Source organism: Scylla paramamosain, chromosome 41 (assembly GCF_035594125.1).
Source record: "Scylla paramamosain isolate STU-SP2022 chromosome 41, ASM3559412v1, whole genome shotgun sequence".
Lineage (NCBI taxonomy): Eukaryota > Metazoa > Arthropoda > Malacostraca > Decapoda > Portunidae > Scylla > Scylla paramamosain.
Window position 1 is genome coordinate 3747984 of NC_087191.1, and position 19174 is coordinate 3767157.

At 39.0% G+C, this 19174-nt stretch overlaps 1 protein-coding gene across 1 annotated transcript in view; it reads left to right on the plus strand.

The window, feature by feature from the left end:
- The first annotated feature begins 535 nt into the window (after window positions 1-535).
- The window catches only part of LOC135092848 (uncharacterized), a 35264-nt gene continuing 16625 nt past the window's right edge, over window positions 536-19174 (plus strand). The window contains exons 1-5 of the mRNA XM_063991590.1: window positions 536-575; window positions 1845-2000; window positions 5070-5270; window positions 6522-6712; window positions 6878-7033. Coding sequence (XP_063847660.1) covers window positions 536-575; window positions 1845-2000; window positions 5070-5270; window positions 6522-6712; window positions 6878-7033 — 744 coding nt within the window. The remainder of the gene's footprint in view (window positions 576-1844; window positions 2001-5069; window positions 5271-6521; window positions 6713-6877; window positions 7034-19174) is intronic.

The window sequence follows — 19174 nt, forward strand, 5'->3', positions numbered from 1 at the left end:
CCCCTGCAGGGTATCTGGTACACCACGATGTAGGGACTGTGTCTCTTTTGTTTTGATCTGAGCATCTCTCCTATTCGTTGTTCTCCTGTGCTTTCCACGATATATATATATATATATATATATATATATATATATATATATATATATATATATATATATATATATATATATATATATATATATATATATATATATATATATATATACGAGTATATATATATATATATATATATATATATATATATATATATATATATATATATATATATATATATATATATATATATATATATATATATATATTGTTATGACCAGGTTCAGCCCCCCTCACAGATGCTACTACACTCAGGTCAGCTTTCCATAGGATAGCTTCTAGCCTAGTGTAGATATAAATACGATGATTCCAGGCCCTTGGTGGTCGTCAACAACTATACAGCTTCAGTTCGGTTACCACTCCGTTTAATCTGCCCACAGAGAAGGAAATATAACAAAGGCCAACTTAAAACCCCCAAGCTGGAAATAACTAATGACACACATGCTATGGAGCATAGAGAGTAGCAACAACACAGATCAAGGTATAATACCTAGTTGGACAACCACCCAGAGTAACAGATCATCCACATCCAACAAAGTATTATATACTCTGGCCAGCTAACAATGTTGTCTTCCAAAAGACAAAATTCCCACCTTTTATAAAATTTGTGGGGATCCGGGAAGAATTAGACAGCAGTAGCCTAGCACAAAGATTATCCAGTCCTCTGGTCTACCTCACTAGTCGTTGTGGGTCACAGAGACCATTAGCATTCAATTAACGCACACAAGACACACAATGAACTCGCCGTTGTGGGCCAGAGAGACTAGTAGCATTCAATTAATGCACACAAGACACACAATGACCCACAACAATATACTACACTTAGGCAGAAGGAGGGAGAGAATCAGCATCTGCTCCCATCAGAGTACTCTGGACAACGACATAAGGACACACGAGAAACTATATGTGAGACCACAGCTCAACACGCATAAGAGTAGAAGGATCCGGATTTTTACGTCCTTCAAACAATATCTGGATTCTACCCAGATCCTAGCCTCTCGTAATGCCCAAATATTACTCAATATATATAATGTATCACAATGGAATCCCACATGTAAGTTTAGTGGAGGAGGCAGTTGACACCTGCCGAAACGATAATTACTCCCAGTGAGGTCTAAAGCACTGTTCATTATCATTGAACTTATCATTAAACCCAGCTGTGATCTCACTGAACGTTTCCCTTTGTGTCTTAGAACACAAAGTGGCAGTCACAGCCTACCCTCTAAAGACAACTCTCTTCCTCTACACAAAACTATAAGCACCTAATAACACACACACCCTTCACTCAAAATTTTTTAAACCATCGTGGCGACTCCTACAATAGCCTCAGAGTCCCCATCTGGGGAGGGGACCATAAATATCCCCAGGTCGGACTGCCTTTCTGTCGACGACCCTAAGTGTCTTGACACCCTCCCCCCAACATATTCTTCATTAACTTCTGCAACATTCGCGGTCTAAGATCTAATTTTCAATCTGTAGAACACCACCTCTCCTCTTCTAAACTTCATCTTTTCCTCACTGAAACTCAGGTGTCTGAGGCAACTGACAGTAGCCCCTTTTCTGTTTTCTCCTACTTTCTCTATCCTCATTTTCGATCCAAAGCTGGATGTTGTGTTTATGTGCGCAATAACTTAACCTGCTCCCGTGCCCACGCTCTTGAATCTCTCACCTAACTCCTCTGACTATAAGAAATTCTTTGACCTTTTAACTTCCAAAGTGGAGCACATTCTGACCCTCTTCCCTTTTGCAGAGACCTCCATTCTTGGAGACTTCAATGTTCATTACAAGCTCTGTGTTTCCTCTCCCCTCACTGACCATCCTGGCGAACTAGCCTTCAACTTTGTTATCCTCCACGACCTAGAGCAATTGGTGCAACAGCCTACTCGTATTCCTGACCGTCTTGGAGGTACGCCCAACATTCTTGCCCTTTTCCTGAACTCTAATCATTCTGCTTATGCTGTCACCCTTTCTTTTCCGTTGGCTCTTCCGATCACAATCTCATATCTGTATCTTGTCCTATCGCTCCAATACCTCCTCAGGGTCCACGAAGGTGCCTCTGGCGTTTTGCCTCTGCTAGTTGGGGGGACCTGAGGAGGTATTCTGCTGATTTTCCTTGGAATGATTACTGCTTCCGTGTCAGAGACCCGTCTTTGTGTGCTGAGCGCATAATAGAGGTGATAGTGTCTGGCATGGAGGTGTACATTCCTCACTCTTTTTCTCGTCCTAAAGCTTCTAAACCTTGGTTTAACACAGCTTGTTCTCGTGCTATACATGATAGAGAGGTGGCCCACAAAAGGTACTTAAGCCCTCCATCGCCAGAATCTCATGCACTTTATATTTTTGCCAACCATGAACCATGCCAAGTCTGTTCTCCAACTAGCCAAAAACTCCTTCATTAACAGAAAGTTTCAAAACCTTTCAAGATCTAACTCCCATCGTGCCTTCTGGCATCTAGCCAAAAATATCTCCAATAACTTTGCTTCTTCTTCTTTCCCTCAACCAGATGGCACCACTGCTATCACATCTATTTTTAAAGCTGAACTCTTCGCTCAAACCTTTGCTAAAAACCCTACCTTGGACGATTCTAGGCTTGTTCCTCCCTCTCCTCCACCCTCTGACTATTTCATGCTACCTATTACAATTCTTCGCAATGAAGTTTTCCATGCCCTTGCTGGCCTAAACCCTCAGAAGGCCTATGGACCTGATTGGGTCCCTCCTATTATCCTCCGAAACTGTGCCTCCATGCTTGCACCTTGCCTTGTCAAACTCTTTCAGCTCTGTCTGCCAACATCTACCTCTCCTTCTTTGCTGGAAGTTTGCCTACATTCAACCTGTTCCTAAAAAAGGTGACCGTTCTAATCCCTCAGACTTCCTTCCTATTGTTTGAATTTTCTGCCTATCTAAAGTTTTTGAATCTATCCTCAACAGGAAGATTCTTAAACATATATCACTTCACAACCTTCTATCTGATCGCCAGTATGGGTTCCTTCAAGGCCGCTCTACTGGTGATCCACTTTCCTTACTGGTGATGGGCTTTCCTTACTGAGTCTCGGTCATTCTCTTTTACAGATTTTTGTGAAACGTTTGCTGTTGTCTTGGACATATCAAAAGCTTTTGATAGAGTCTGGCACAAGGCTTTGATTTCCAAACTACCCTCCTACGTCTTCTATCCTTCTCTCTCTGTAACTTCATCTCAAGTTTCCTTTCTGACCGTTCTATTGCTGCTATGGTAGACGGTCACTGTTCTTCTCTTAAATCTATTAACAGTGGTGTTCCTCAGGGTTCTGTCCTGTCACCTACTCTCTTCTTATTATTCATTAATGATCTTCTAAACCAAACTTCTTGTCCTATCCACTCCTACGCTGATGATACCACCCTACACTTTTCCACGTCTTTTCATAGACGCCCAACCCTTCAGGAGGTAAACATTTTACGTAGAGAAGCCACAGAACGCTTGACTTCTGATCTTTCTTAAATTTCTGATTGGGGCAGAGCAAACTTGGTATTGTTCAATGGCTCAAAAACTCAATTCCTCCATCTATCAACTCGACACAACCTTCCAGGCAACTATCCCCTCTTCTTCAATGACACTTTACTGTCCCCCTCTTCTACACTAAACATCCTCGGTCTGTCCTTTACTTATAATCTGAACTGGAAACTTTACATCTCATCTCTAGCTAAAACAGCTTCTATGAAGTTAGGTGTTCTGAGACGTCTTCGCCAGTTTTTCTCAGCCCCCCAGCTGCTAACACTGTACAAGGGCCTTATCCGTCCATGTATGGAGTATGCTTCACATGTCTGGGGGGGGTTCCACTCATACTGCTCTTCTAGACAGGGTGGAATCAAAAGCTTTTCGTCTCATCAACTCCTCTCCTCTAACTGACTGTCTTCAGCCTCTCTCCTACCGCCGCAATGTTGCATCCCTAGCTGTCTTCTACCGCTATTTTCATGCTAACTGCTCTTCTGATCTTGCTAACTGCATGCTTCCCCTCCTCTTGCGGCCTCGCTGCACAAGACTTTCTTTTTCTCACCCATATTCTGTCCACCTCTCTATTGCAAGAGTTAAGCAGTATTCTCAATCTTTCATCCCCTTCTCTGCTAAACTATGGAACTCCCTGCCTGCTTCTGTATTTCCACCTTCCTATGACTTGAATTCCTTCAAGAGGGAGGTTTCAAGGCACTTATTCATCAATTTTTGAATACTGCTTTGACCCTTTTATGGGACTGGCATTTCAGTGGGCATTTTTTATTGGACTTTTTTTCTGCCATTGGCCAGTGTCCTTCCAACATAAAAAAAATAGATAAATAAATAAACAAATAAATAATGATAATATACCCTTCCTCTCTTGGTAGTAATACTCCTCGCTCTACTCCACGTGAACGCTCTATGATATCGGCCAACTACTCTGGGAGTCTCGGTTACTCGCTCTGGTAACGCCAGACACATTATTAAGGGCTGGGAGGGAGGAAGGGAAGAGGGAAATGAAGCCGTGGGGTGAAAGCCCGCCTCGATCCTCGTGCCACGTTCCCACCACTCATCGCATGAACACTTAAGTTTCGAATAATATATATATATATATATATATAGAGAGAGAGAGAGAGAGAGAGAGAGAGAGAGAGAGAGAGAGAGAGAGAGAGAGAGAGAGAGAGAGAGAGAGAGAGAGAGAGAGAGAGAGAGAGAGAGAGAGAGAGAGAGAGAGAGATAAACAGATAGATAGATAGATATATAGATAGATAGATAGAAAGATAGATATATAGATAGCAAAGCCAATTTCAATCTCCTCCAGCTGAAAGTCCTACTTAAGCTGTATAAACTCTAATTCAACTTGCAACGGAAGCATCCTGATGGCACGCACGAAAGGAAAGCTCACACAAATATGAAAAGGTTATCAGCGTAACCTATATAATATACTCCATCCTTGAGTCGCACTATATTTCCAGTAGAGTGGCAGCAGGTTTGCATCGCATTCTCTAGAGTCGCAGATAATTCGTGTTGGTGTTGTAACACATTCGTCTAGTGTTCGCAACGCGTTCGCAACGCATTCGCAGTGCATTCACAGTGGGATCGCAGCACGTTTGTCAAGCATGAGAGTTACAACACATTCGCAGCGGAATCGTCATCAAAATTCGCCAATGTGTGAACGGGGCTTCAGCTCTCCTTTCCATCTACCATGGGGTAAATCAGCCTCTATTCAAGTCGTCTCCAACTGAAATATCCTGATCTCTGCCTCTTCCCCCTCATACATTCTTGCCTCCTTCTCTGCCTCAACCTTGCCTTCTCCTCGGTCTCAAACATCCTCCCTTCCTTTTTGGCCTCAAGCCTCCTGGTTTCCTTACTCTCCTCAGCCTTCAACATTCTAGTCCCAGCTTCAGCTTCCATTCAAACTTTCTCATCTCCACCTCAACCTCCTCTAGCCTCCTTTTCTGCTTCAAGCTCAAGGCTCTTCATTTCCAACTTAAACCTCAACTGCTGATATATTCCTTCTGTCTGGGAAATTGCGCCAATACTATTAATGGGACTAGTACGGCTATGGCATATATATACTCGTATATATATATATATATATATATATATATATATATATATATATATATATATATATATATATATATATATATATATATATATATATATATATATATATATATATATAACCAGGGACGAGAAACTCAGCGGACACTCCCTGGCGTTAATCAACCTTTACACCTTTGGCGTTCACCTCAAGGTCGGTCAACCACAGCTACCAGTGCGCACAAGTCTTCAGGTATATAAATAAACTATTTACACTTTCAATATCTTTAATGAATTATATTCTGTCGAAATATGTTTCAGATGCATTTGTTGGTGAATTTGTAATTTATATATATATATATATATATATATATATATATATATATATATATATATATATATATATATATATATATATATATATATATATATATATATATATATATATATATATATATATATATATATATATATATATATATATATATATATATATATATATATATATATATATATATATATATATATATATATATATATATATCGTCTGGAACAACCCTGAAGAGACTATTTTTTCTCTAGTAGTTTAATATTAAAGTAATAATAATAATAATAATAATAATAATAATAATAATAATAATAATAATAATAATAATGATAATAATAATAATAATAATAATAATAATGATAATAATAATAATAATAATAATAATAATAATAATAATAATAATAATAATAATAATAATAATAATAATAATAACAATAATAAAAATAATGATAATGATATTAATAATAATAATAATAATAATAATAATAATAATAATTATTATTATTATTATTATTTTTTTTTTTTTATTATTATTATTATTATTATTATTATTATTATTATTTTACTTTTTTTTCAGATATTTGTAGGCTTTCTTTGGGTGTACGTGATAATCGTGTTGGAGGCGTACAGTGCAAAACTGGTTGCCTTTCTTACTGTGAAAAGATTCCCCGAGGGGATCAACACACTTGAGGAACTCTACCACTCCTCTCTCCCCGTGTATGGCCAAACCCCGTGGTGGGTCGACAGTCTGACAGCTGCAAAAAATGTTTATGCAAGGGTAATTTTACTTATTTTTTTTTCATTTCCATAAGAACTCATGAATCATTTACCGTTCATTTCATATATTTTTATTTGTCTCATTCTCTCCAGCATATTCTACACTTTCTTGAATATAATGATTAATAGCTTATGACGCCATCACAGTTCAATCTTTTCCTGGTAGAAGCTGGTTTCTCAGTACAGCACACTGACGGACTTTGGAGACATTTATAAACACCTTGTTAGTGGCCAAGGTGTGTATATTGCTTCGTCCAACAACTTGATTTACACCATATCTCTATTCGCCAACAACGGCAATCCCACCATGAGGATGATGAAGGTTGGTAACATTACATATGTGTTTACCCATATAATTTTTAGTTACGTTTTCTAATGCTCTTAAGTTCTTAAGGAAAGATCCTCGTCATTTAGGAATGAAAACATAAATCTAAAATATTTTCATAAATACTAATTTACATGGCTTTTAAATGCTCATTCATCTGTTATTTCATTAGTTGTACACAGGTGTGTGTGTGTGTGTGTGTGTGTGTGTGTGTGTGTGTGTGTGTGTGTGTGTGTGTATATATATATATATATATATATATATATATATATATATATATATATATATATATATATATATATAACGTAGGGCAGCCTGGTGGTCAGCAAATCTGAGAGAAAAGAGAGAAAATTGGGTGAGAAAGAATGAAGAGAAAGAAGCGAGCTTTAGACAGCCGCCAATCACGTAAGCTAGTATGTTCATTTAATTATTTACGCGATCTTACTTCATTGTATTTTATCATTTTGAAACCATTACCATCAGAAAGACAAGAAATCAAAGTTGATAATGAGGTAATTAAATTATAACTAGCCCCGTTAGTGAAATGTAGCAAGTAAGTAAATTGAAATATTGCTAATCCCCAAACTAAGTAAATGAGCTTGTGTGAGCCGCAAACACTGTTGACAGGCTCTCCATTCATCCCTGTTTCCCTTCCCTTTCCCCTGTCACTGACCAAATCACCTGGGTATCACTTGGCTTGCAGTAGGACTTTCTTTTTCAGTGGTGGTCTGTCGCTAATAAGAGAAGGACGTACTTGGAGAGCTGTTAGTGTGAGACTGTATTTGGGGGAGTAAGAGAGACAGTATTTTGAGGGAATACTAGCTATACACCTACACGTTTGACTATTACGTCGGCCCTACGGGAGGCATGGTTTTACGCTGCTCTCAGACTGTAATTATGTAAGAATAAGAATATCTTATTGAGCAGTGCCAGGTTGCTCTTGAGGACAGTTGTTCATAAGGTATTTTGGTCTAATTCAGTCGTGCTGTACTTGTGTCAGTCCTTCCCGTGGACGTGGCTTATCGTTTCCTTTCTCAGCAAGTGTGAGAAGTTGGCATTGTAATTTTTTCCCTGTATTTGCCCCGCACTAGTCTACAAGGGTGGTAGCCTAAGGAAAACTGACCGGAATTAGTGGCAGATGTAAGAGGGGCTAGGATCTGGTTGTAACAGTATACAGGGTGTCCCGCGAATTAGGGTACATACTTCGGGATTTGATAATTCAAGAAATTCTAAGTGAAAAATACTCTATGCACATATCCTGTGTTTTGCTTTATTTTGCGATAAATTAACGTGTAGGCTGTGTTGTGGGAACTGCATGTGTAAGTGAAGAAAACGTACAGTTAACACATAACACATTAACACATAATTATACAAGGAGGGAAAAAAATGAGGTGGAAGCCCACCCAGACGAGCGACTCCCGCAACACACAGCTTACACGTTAATTTCTCGCAAAATAAAGAAAAACACAACATATATGTATAAACACTTAGAACTAACACTTAGAACTGCTTATAACTATTTGAACTATCAAATTCCGAGGTATAAACCTTAACTCGCAGAACACCCTGTGTGAGTGTGTGTGTGTGTGTGTGTGTGTGTATATATATATATATATATATATATATATATATATATATATATATATATATATATATATATATATATATATATATATATATATATATGAGGAGACAGCAGGCACTTGCCGAAACGAGAATTATTCCCAGTGAGGTCGAAAGCACTGTTCAGGGGTTGCTGTGAACTTATTTTTAAACACAGCAGTGACCTCACTGAATGTTTCCCTTTGTGTCTTACAACATAAGGGGACAGTCACACCCTGCCCTCTAAAGACAACTCTCTTCTTCCACACAAAACTACAAGCACCTAATTACACACACACCCTTCACTCAAAAATTCAAAATTATCATGGCGACTCCTACACCAACTTCGGAGTCCCCATCTGGGGAGGGGACCACAAATGGTCGCAGGTCGGACTGCTCTTCTGGTATCGACCCTAAGTGTCTTGACACCTCCCTCAACTTTTTGTTCATTAACTTTTTGCAACATTCGCGGTCTTCCAATTTTCAATCTGTAGAACACCACCTCTCCTCTTCTAAACCTCATCTTCTTTTCCTTTCTGAAACTCAGGTGTCTGAAGCAACTGACAGTAGCCCATTTTCTGTTCCCTCCTACTTTCTCTATCCTCATTTTCAATCCAAAGGTGGATTTTGCGTTTATGTGCGCAACGACTTAATCTGCTCTCGTGCCCACGCTCTTGAATCTTCCGAGTTTTCCACCATCTAGCTACGACTACAGATTCACTCTCAAACTAAATTTATTTGTGTTGAATACCTCTCCCCTAACTGCTCTGACTATAAGAAATTCTTTGACTACTTACCTTCCAAAGTGGAGCACATTCTGAATCTCTCTCCTTTTGCAGAGATCTCCATTCTTGGAGACATCATTGTTCACCACCAGCTTTGGCTTTCCTCTCCCTTCATTAACCATCGTGGTGAAATAGCCTTCAATTTTGCTATCCTCCACGACCTAGAGCAATTGGTGCAACACCCTCCTCGTATTCCTGACCGTCTTGAAGATATGCCCAACATTCTTGACCTTTAATCCTGCTTACGCTTTGACCCTCTCTTCTCCATTGGGCTCCTCCGATCACAATCTCATGTCTGTATCTTGTCCTATCGCTCCAATCCCTCCTCAGGAACCCCCTAAACGGAGGAGCCTCTGGCGTTTTGCCTCTGGTAGTTGGGGGACCAGAGGAGGTGTTTTGCTGATTTTCCTTGAAATGACTACTGCTTCCGTGACAGAGACTCGTCTTTGTGTGCCGAGCGCATAACAGAGGTGATAGTGTCTGGCATGGAGGCGTACGTTCCTCACTCTTTTTTTTCCACCTGAACCTTTTAAACCTTGGTTTAACATAGCTTGTTCTCGTACAATACATGATAGAGAGGTGGGCCCAAAAAGGTACTTAAGCTTTCCATCACCAGAATCTTATGCACTTTATGTATCTGCCCGTAACCATGCCAAATCTTTTCTTCAACTAGCCAAAAATTCCTTCATTAACAGAAAGTATCAAAATCTTTCAAGATCTAACTCCCCTCGCGAAGCCTGGTATGTATCCAAAAATATCTCCAATAACTTTACTTCTTTTTCATTCCCTCCTTTATTTCAACCAGATGACACCACTGCTATCACATCTATCTCTAAAGCTGAAATCTTCATTCAGACCTTTGCTAAAAACCCTACCTTGGACGATTCAGGGCTTATTCCTTCCTCTCCTCCATCCTCTGACTACTTCATATTACCTATTAAAATTTTTCGCAATGATGTTTTCCATGTCCTCGCTGGCCTAAACCCTTGGAAGGCTTATGGACCTGATGGGGTCCCTCCCATTGTTCTCCAAAATTCTGCTTCCGTGCTTGCACCTTGCCTAGTCAAAGTCTTTCAGCTCTGTCTGTCAACATCTACCTTTCCTTATTGCTGTAAGTTTACCTACATTCAGCCTCTTTCTAAAAAAAAAGATGACCGTTCTAATCCCTAAAACTACCGTCCTATTGCTTTAATTTCCTGCCTATCTAAAGTTTTTGAATCTATTCTCAACAGGAAGATTCTTAAACATTTATCACTTCACAACCTTCTATTTGATCGCCAGTATTGGTTCCGTTAAGGCCGCTCTTCTGGTGATCTTCTGGTTTTCCTTACTGAGTTTTGATCATCCTCTTTTAGAGATTTTGATGAAACTTTCGCTGTTGCCTGGGACATATCAAAAAACTTTCGATAGAGTCTGGTACAAAGCTTTGATTTCCAAACTACCCTCCTACGGCTTCTATCCTTCTCTCTGTAACTTCATCTCATGTTTCTTTTCTGACCGTTCTATTGCTTCTGTGTTAGATGGTAACTGTTTTAATCATAAATCTATTAATATTGGTTTCCTCAGGGTTCTGTCATGTCACTTACTCTCTTCTTATTATTCATTAATGACCCTCTAAACCAAACTTCTTGTCCTATCCACTCTTACGCTGATGATACTACCTTGCACTTTTCCACGTCTTTTCATAGACGTCCAACGGTTCAGGAAGTAAATATTTAACGCAGGGAAGCCAAAGAACGCCTCACTTCTGATGTTTTTAAAATTTCTGATTGGGGCAGAGCTTAATTGGTATTGTTCAATGACTCAAAAACTCAATTCCTATATCTGTCAACTCGACACAAACTTCCAGACAACTATCCAATCCTCTTCTATGACACTGAATTGTCCCCCCTCTTCTACACTGAACATCTTCGGCCTGTCCTTTACTTAGAATCTGAAGTGGAAGCTTCACATATCATCTCTAGCTAAAACAGCTTTTTCTCACTCTCTCAGCTACTAATTATGTACAAGAGCCTTATCCGTCCATGTATGAAGTATGGTTCACATGTCTGGGGTGGGTTCCACTCATACCGCTCTTCTAGACGGGGTGGAATCAAACGTTTTTCGTTTCATCAACTCCTTTCGTCTAACCGACTGTCTTCAGTCTCTCATCGCCACAGTGTTGCATCTCTAGCTGTCTTCTACCGCTATTTTCATGCTAACTGTTCTTCTGATCTTGCAAACTGCATGCCTCCCCTCCTCCCGCGGCCTTGCTGCACAAGACTTTCTTCTTTCTCTCATCCCTGTTCTGTCCACTTCTCTAATGCAAGAGTTAACCTCAATCATTCATCCCTTTCTCTGGTAAATCGTGGAACTCCCTGCCTGCTTCTATATTTCTACCTCTTATGACTCGAATTCCTTCAAGAGGGAGGTTTCAAAAAACTTATCCCTCCATTTTTGACCATTGCTTTGGAAACTTTTATGGGACTGGCATCTCAGTAGGTTTTTTTTTTTTTTTTTGAGCCCCCTTCCCCAGCTGCTAACTCCGTACAAGAGCTTTATCCGTCCATGTATGGAGTATGACTCACATATCTAGAGGGGTTCCACTCTTACCGCTCTTCTAGCCAGGGTGGAATCAGAAGCTTTTCGTCTCATCAACTCCTCTCCTCTAACTGACGGTGTTTAGCGTCTCTCTCATCCCCCGCAATGTTGCATCTTTAGCTATCTTCTACCGCTATTTTCATGCTAAATGCTCTTGTGATCTTGCTAACTGCATGCCTCCCCTGCTCCTGTGGCCTTGCCGCACAAGAATCTTCTTTCTCTCACCCCTTTTCTGTCCACCTCTCTATTGCAAGAGTTAACCATTATAGTCAATGATTCATCTCCTTCTCTGGTAAACACTGGAACTCCCTGCCTGCTTCTGTATTTCCACCTTCCTATGACTTGAATTCCTTCAAGAGGGAGGTTTCAAGATACTTACCCTTTATTTTTTTAGTACCAATTTGGACCCCTTTTTGGGTCTGGCATCTCAGTTTGTTTGTTTTTTTTTCTTGCCCTTGGCCAGTGTCACTCGTACATAATATATATATATATATATATATATATATATATATATATATATATATATATATATATATATATATATATATATATATATATATATATATATATATATATATATATATATATATATATATAGACACACACTCACTCACACTTTATGTGCAGTGAAATAGAGAGCTGAAATAGCGAGAAGAAACAGAGAACAGAAGACAGAAGGAGAAAGATGAAAAGGGGCGGAGAGGGAGTGAGAAGCAGGGAGCGCGTAGTGCACCAGTGGTGACACACCAGGTTTACTGTAAATCTTGGTATAAATTAGAAGTTTATCTTTTTCATCTAATTTGCCCCATTTCCCTTCCTTTCCGAGAGTTGTATTTCCCACATAATGTAGTTGAAAAGTTGCTCTCTCACGTAGTGTAGTTAGTTTTAATCCAGACTTTCAAATAAAACTTCTATAATTTTTGTAAGATAATGTTTAGTTTGAGGGAGACATAGATCTGAGTAAGAGCGGGTTGCTCAGGACCAAGAGTCTAGAGAACCAGAAGGGCTTTGTGCTTGCAAAACTTTGGAGGAAATTACCACACTGCTCTCTAACGCCAGGACAGGTAACTATTAGAAAATGGACGTTTTTATGCTTGACTATCTCATACATTTTTCCTCACTCTTGGTTGAGTTTTCCATAAATGTATTTATTTCTTATTATCTTTATATAAAAGGTTAAATAACTTTCATGATGAGAATACCTAAACACATGAATTATTATCCATTGTTGATATTCGGGAAAAAAAATAAAAAATAAATAAATAAAACATGCAGGGAAACCCAAGACATACACCATTCATGCAGTCATTCACGTTCATAATTTCCATAAACATACTGCATCTCATTAAAACAGTAACTTTTACATCCACAATATGCTGCAGGTCACATTATTCTTAATTATAAAATTTCATTAATATCATATACTAAACTGAAACACAGGAGACATTGATATAGGGGAAGGAAATGCTGTAAGTAGTCTCATTAAATCATATGTTGCAGGAACAAGCGGAACTGACAGTAAAAGCTCAGTTACATCACATCACATGAAACAGCAAGCAGATCAGACAGTAATAGCTTATACTGTCTTTATTCTCGGGAAAACATTTAGGCATTGGCCGAGATCCGTTAGCTAATATGCCACATCAAACTAATTCTCTTGAATATATCAGTTCTTTTAAATTTCTTTTTTTTTTTTTATATTGAAAGTCAAGTATTAGGTATGGATTACTTAGGTTATCAAATCATTCAGTGCTACTAATGGTTCGGGTTTTAAGATAATGTCTGAGTTTTACAGAAATATCACAATATTTGGCACTACAGCTCTGCGGCGTTATCATGTAGGTCTCTCAGTGTCAGGGGTCACTCCCTCGCAGGCCATCACCCACGATGGGAGAAACGTCCAAGTACTCGTGTGTTCTTCACAGCCGGGAGAAAGAACTTATTTACAACGCAGAGCAGGACAGAGCCGTAAAACATTTCATGGACTCCTTCACAATCAACATTAGCGAATGCTCAGATAATAAACTTTCAGAATAAAGATAAGATAAAGGATTAGGCCTACAGGGGAAGCCTCTAAAAAAAATATATATATAAAAGAAGGCGCGCCTTGATTTTTATTTCTAAGGTGGTGTGGAAAAGAAGTAGAAACATGAATAAATAAATAAAAAAAAAAAAATTGATTCACGCAAAATCACACAATACTGAGAGAGAGAGAGAGAGAGAGAGAGAGAGAGAGAGAGAGAGAGAGAGAGAGAGAGAGAGAGAGAGAGGTGAGGGTCGCCTATCCTTTCCACCAATGTGTTAAACCGATAATTGATCCTCTGGAGTCAATACAACGCAGCACACGGGGAATTTCTCTACTTGGCCAACGCCCAAACGTTCTTCCAGCGGTAAAAAAGAGTACAGTTACATGACATGAACCAGCAATCAGGACATACATTAAAGGCTTAGTTACATCACATCACACGAGGCAACAAACAGAGCAGAGAGTAAAGTCTTAGTTACATCATATAAGGCAGCAAGCAGAACAGACAGTAAAGACTTAGTTATATCACATGAAGCAGCAAGCAGGGCAGACAGTAAAGGCTCCGTTACATATTATGAAATCCTTTACAACAAAAAAGTATAAAGCAACACAAGCATAAAAAGATATACAAACCTAATTTGGTGAAGAATAATTTTCTGTGAAAATGAAGATAATATTGTATTAATTTTGCAAGCTTTTTCGTTTTCACTCTTTTATTTATACTCATTTTGTTTTTCCATTTGATTAAATAATAAATTTTAAGCCTAATATATATATATATATATATATATATATATATATATATATATATATATATATATATATATATATATATATATATATATATATATATATATATATATATATATATATATATATATATATATATATATATATATATATATATATATATATATATATATATATATATATATATATATATATATATATATATAATTAATTTTGTTTATCAAATGACTTTGACATAATGCCAGAGGTGTTCTGAATTTTTTTTATTTTATTTTTTTTACTTAATTTTTTTTTATAATGATTTATCAATATGCAAATTTATTAAAGATTCTACTTCTTTAAAATTATTAATCATTGTTTCCCTGGCTAAAGTCAGACCACCAAATTGTGAAGATGCCGTGGTTTCTGCCTCATGGTAACTAAATATTTTGTCATCACTATTGAACATAGAGTTTTCATGTACCAAAATCTGACGGCAAGTGGCACAGTTATGAAGTTTTCAAAATTTCCTGCAGTCTCAGCCTGCAATATATAAGAGGCCATTCCTCTCGTTAATGGTCATACATTCTTGTCCCTGAGTCTTTACTGTCTGACTCATTATCTAAAAAAAGGTGAAAGAGAAAATATGGATGACATTTTGAGTCAATTTATAATTTTATTTATTTTTTTTATTTTTTTTATGTGGGAGGGACACTGGCCAAGGGCAACAAAAATTCAATAAAAAAATGCCCACTGAAATGCTAATGCCATGAAAAGCTCCAAAGCGGTAGTAAAAAAATGAAGGATAAGTGTCTTGAGACCTCCCTCTTGAAGGAATTCAAGTCATAGGAAGGTGGAAGTACAGAAGCAGGCAGGGAGTTCCAGAGTTTACCAGAGAAAGGGATGAAAGATTCAGAATACTGGTTAACTCTTGCGTTAGAGAGGTGGACAGAATATGAGTGAGAGAAAGAAGAAAGTCTTGTGCAGCGAGGCCGCGGGAGGAGGGGAGGCATGCAGTTAGCAAAATCAGAAGAGCAGTTAGCATGAAAATAGCGGTAGAAGACAGCTAGAGGTGCAACATTGCGGCAATGAGAGAGAGGCTGAAGACAGTCAGTTAGAGGAGAGGAGTTGATGAGACGAAAAGCTTTTGATTCCACCCTGTCTAGAAGAGCAGAATGAGTGGAACCCCCCCAGACATGTACAGATAAGGCTCTTGTACAGAGTTAGCATCTGGGGGTTGAGAAAAACTGGCGGAGATGTATCAGAACACCTAACTTCATGGAAGCTGTTTTAGCTAGAGATGAGATGTGAAGTTTCCAGTTCAGATTATAAGTAAAGGACACACCAAGGATGTCCAGTGTAGAAGAGGGGAACAGTTGAGCGTCATTGAAGAAGAGGGGATAGTTGTCTGGAAGGTTGTGTCGGGTTGATAGATGGAGGAACCGAGTTTTTTAGGCATTGAACAATACCAAGTTTGCTCTGCCCCAATCAGAAATTTTAGAAAGATCAGAAGTCAAGGGTTCTGTGGTTTCCCTGCGTGAAATGTTTAATTCCTGAAGGATTGGACGTCAGTGAAAAGACGTGGAATAGTGCAGGGTGGTATCATCAGCATAGGAGTAGACAGGACAGAAGTTTGGTTTAGAAGATCATTAAAGAATAATAAGAAGAGAGTGGGTGACAGGACAGAACCCTGAGGAATACCACTGTTAATAGATTTATGAGAAGAACAGTGACCGTCTACCACAGCAGCAATAGAACGGTCAGAAAGGAAACTTGAGATGAAATTACAGAGAGAAGAATAGAAGCCGTAGGAGGGTAGTGTGGAAATCAAAGCTTTGTGCCAGATTCTATCAAAAGCTTTTGATATGTTCAAGGCAACAGCAAAAATTTCACCAAAATTTCTAAAAGACGATGACCAAGACTCAGTAAAGAAAGTCAGAAGATCACCAGTAGAGCGGCCTTGACGGAACCCATACTGGCGATCAGATAGAAGGTTGTGAAGTTTTAAGTGTTTAAGAATCTTCCTGTTGAGGATAGATTAAAAAAAAAACTTTAGATAGGCAGGAAATTAAAGCAATAGAACGGTAGTTTGAGGAATTAGAACGGTCACCCTTTTTAGGGACAGGCTGAATGCAGACAAACCTCCAGCAAGGAGGAAAGGTAGATGTTGACAGACAAAGCTGAAAGTGTTTGACTAGGCAAGGTGCAAGAAAGTAGGCACAGTTTCGGAGAACAATAGGAGGGACCCCATCTGGTCCATAAGCCTCCCGAGGGTTTAGGACAGCAAGAGCATGAAAAAATTATTGCGAAAAATTTTAATAGGTAGGATGAAGTTGTCAGAGGGTGGAGGAGAGGGAGGAACAAGCCCAGAATCGTCCAAGGTAGAGTTTTTAGCAAAGGTCTGAGCGAAGAGTTCAGCATTAGAAATAAATGTGATAGCAGTGGTGCATCTGGTTGAATTAAAGAAGGGAAGGAAGAAGAAGCAAAGTTATTGGAAATATTTTTTGGCAGATGCCAGAAGTCACGAGGGGAGTTATATCTTGAAAGGTTTTGAAACTTTCTCTTAATGAAGGAGTTTTTGGCTAGTTGGAGAATGAGATTCTGGTGATGGAAGACTTAAATACCTTTTGTGGGCCACCTCTCTATAATGTATAACATGAAAACAAGCTGTGCTAAACCAGGGTTTGGAAGATTTAGGTCGAGAAAAAGAGTGAGGAATGTACGCCTCCATGCCAGATACTAACACTTCTGTTATGCGCTCAGCACAAAAAAGACGGGTCTCTGACACGGAAGCAGTACTCATTCCAAGGAAAATCAGCAAAATTCTGATAAGATTCTAGTGATGGAAGGCCTCAGGTCCCCCCAACTAGCAGAGGCAAAACGCCAGAGGCACCTTCGCTTAGGGGGATCCTGAGGAGGGACTGGAGTGATAGAACAAGATACAGATATGAGATTGTGATCGGAGGAGCCCAACGGAGAAGAAAGGGTGACAGCATAAGTAGAAGGATTAGAGGTCAGGAAAAGGTCAAGGATGTTGGGCGTATCTCCAAGACGGTCAGGAATACGAGGAGGGTGTTGCACCAATTGCTCTAGGTCGTGGAGGATAGCAAAGTTGAAGGCTAGTTCGCCAGGATGGTCAGTGAAGGGAGAGGAAAGCCAAAGCTGGTGGTGAACATTGAAGTCTCCAGGAATGGAGATCTCTGCAAAAGGAAAGAGGGTCAGAATGTGCTCCACTTTGGAAGTTAAGTGGTCAAAGAATTTCTTATAGTCAGAGGAGTTAGGTGAGAGGTATACAGCACAGATAAATTTAGTTTGAGAGTGACTCTGTAGTCGTAGCCAAATGGTGGAAAACTCGGAAGATTCAAGAGCGTGGGCACGAGAGCAGGTTAAGACATTGCGCACATAAAAGCTACATCCAGCTTTGGAATGAAAATGAGGATAGAGAAAATAGGATGGAACAAAAGAGGGGCTACTGTCGGTTGCCTCAGACACCTGAGTTTCAGCGAGGAAAAGAAGATGAGGTTTAGAAAAGGAGAGGCGGTGTTCTACAGATTGAAAATTAGATCTTAGACCGCGAATGTTGCAGAAATTAAAGATAAAGTTTAGGGGGGGTGTCAAGACACTTAGGGTCGTCGACAGAAAGGCAGTCCGACCTGGGGTCATTTATGGCCTCCTCCTCAGATGGGGACTCCGAGGCTGGTGTAGGAGTCCATGATAATTTTTGATTTTTTTTTTGAGTGGAGGGTGTGTGTGTTATTAGGTGCTTGTAGTTTTGTGTGGTGGAAGAGAGTTGTCTTTAGAGGGCAGGCTGTGACTGCCCCCTTATGTTGTGAGACACAAAGGGAAACGTTCAGTGAGGTCACAGCTGGTTTTAATGATAAGTTCACAGCACCCCCTGAACAGTGCTTTAGACCTCACTGGATGTAATTATCGTTTCGGCAGGTGTCTACTGCCTCCTCCTGACGAATCATCTGCCTCATTTTCTGGAAAGGTGACCATGCAGGAGGTCATTGCTCATGATTACTTTGAGCTCCTTCATGAAATTCTGAACAGTAGGATGATCACAACTTCTAGATCTATTCCTCAATTTGGCAAACAGATTTTCTAAACAGTCTTGATTCAGTCATCATGTTAGAAGATACTTTACTCTAAAGATCTAAACATCTTGAAACATATGTGAATGCTGCTAAGTTGTATGGCTAGCCATCAATACAGTGAATGTGTACGTGTTGTGGTGCACAGACTCCCCATGACTTTATATAATTTGTGATATCAGAAATAAACTGATGATGACACAATTCATATGACATCCCCACTAGAACTTCTTTTAAATGAAATTTTGTTGCACTTTTGAAACAATCAAACAATTTGTCCAATTCTTATAACAAATTTTACTGTATAGATGGCTGCCTTTGA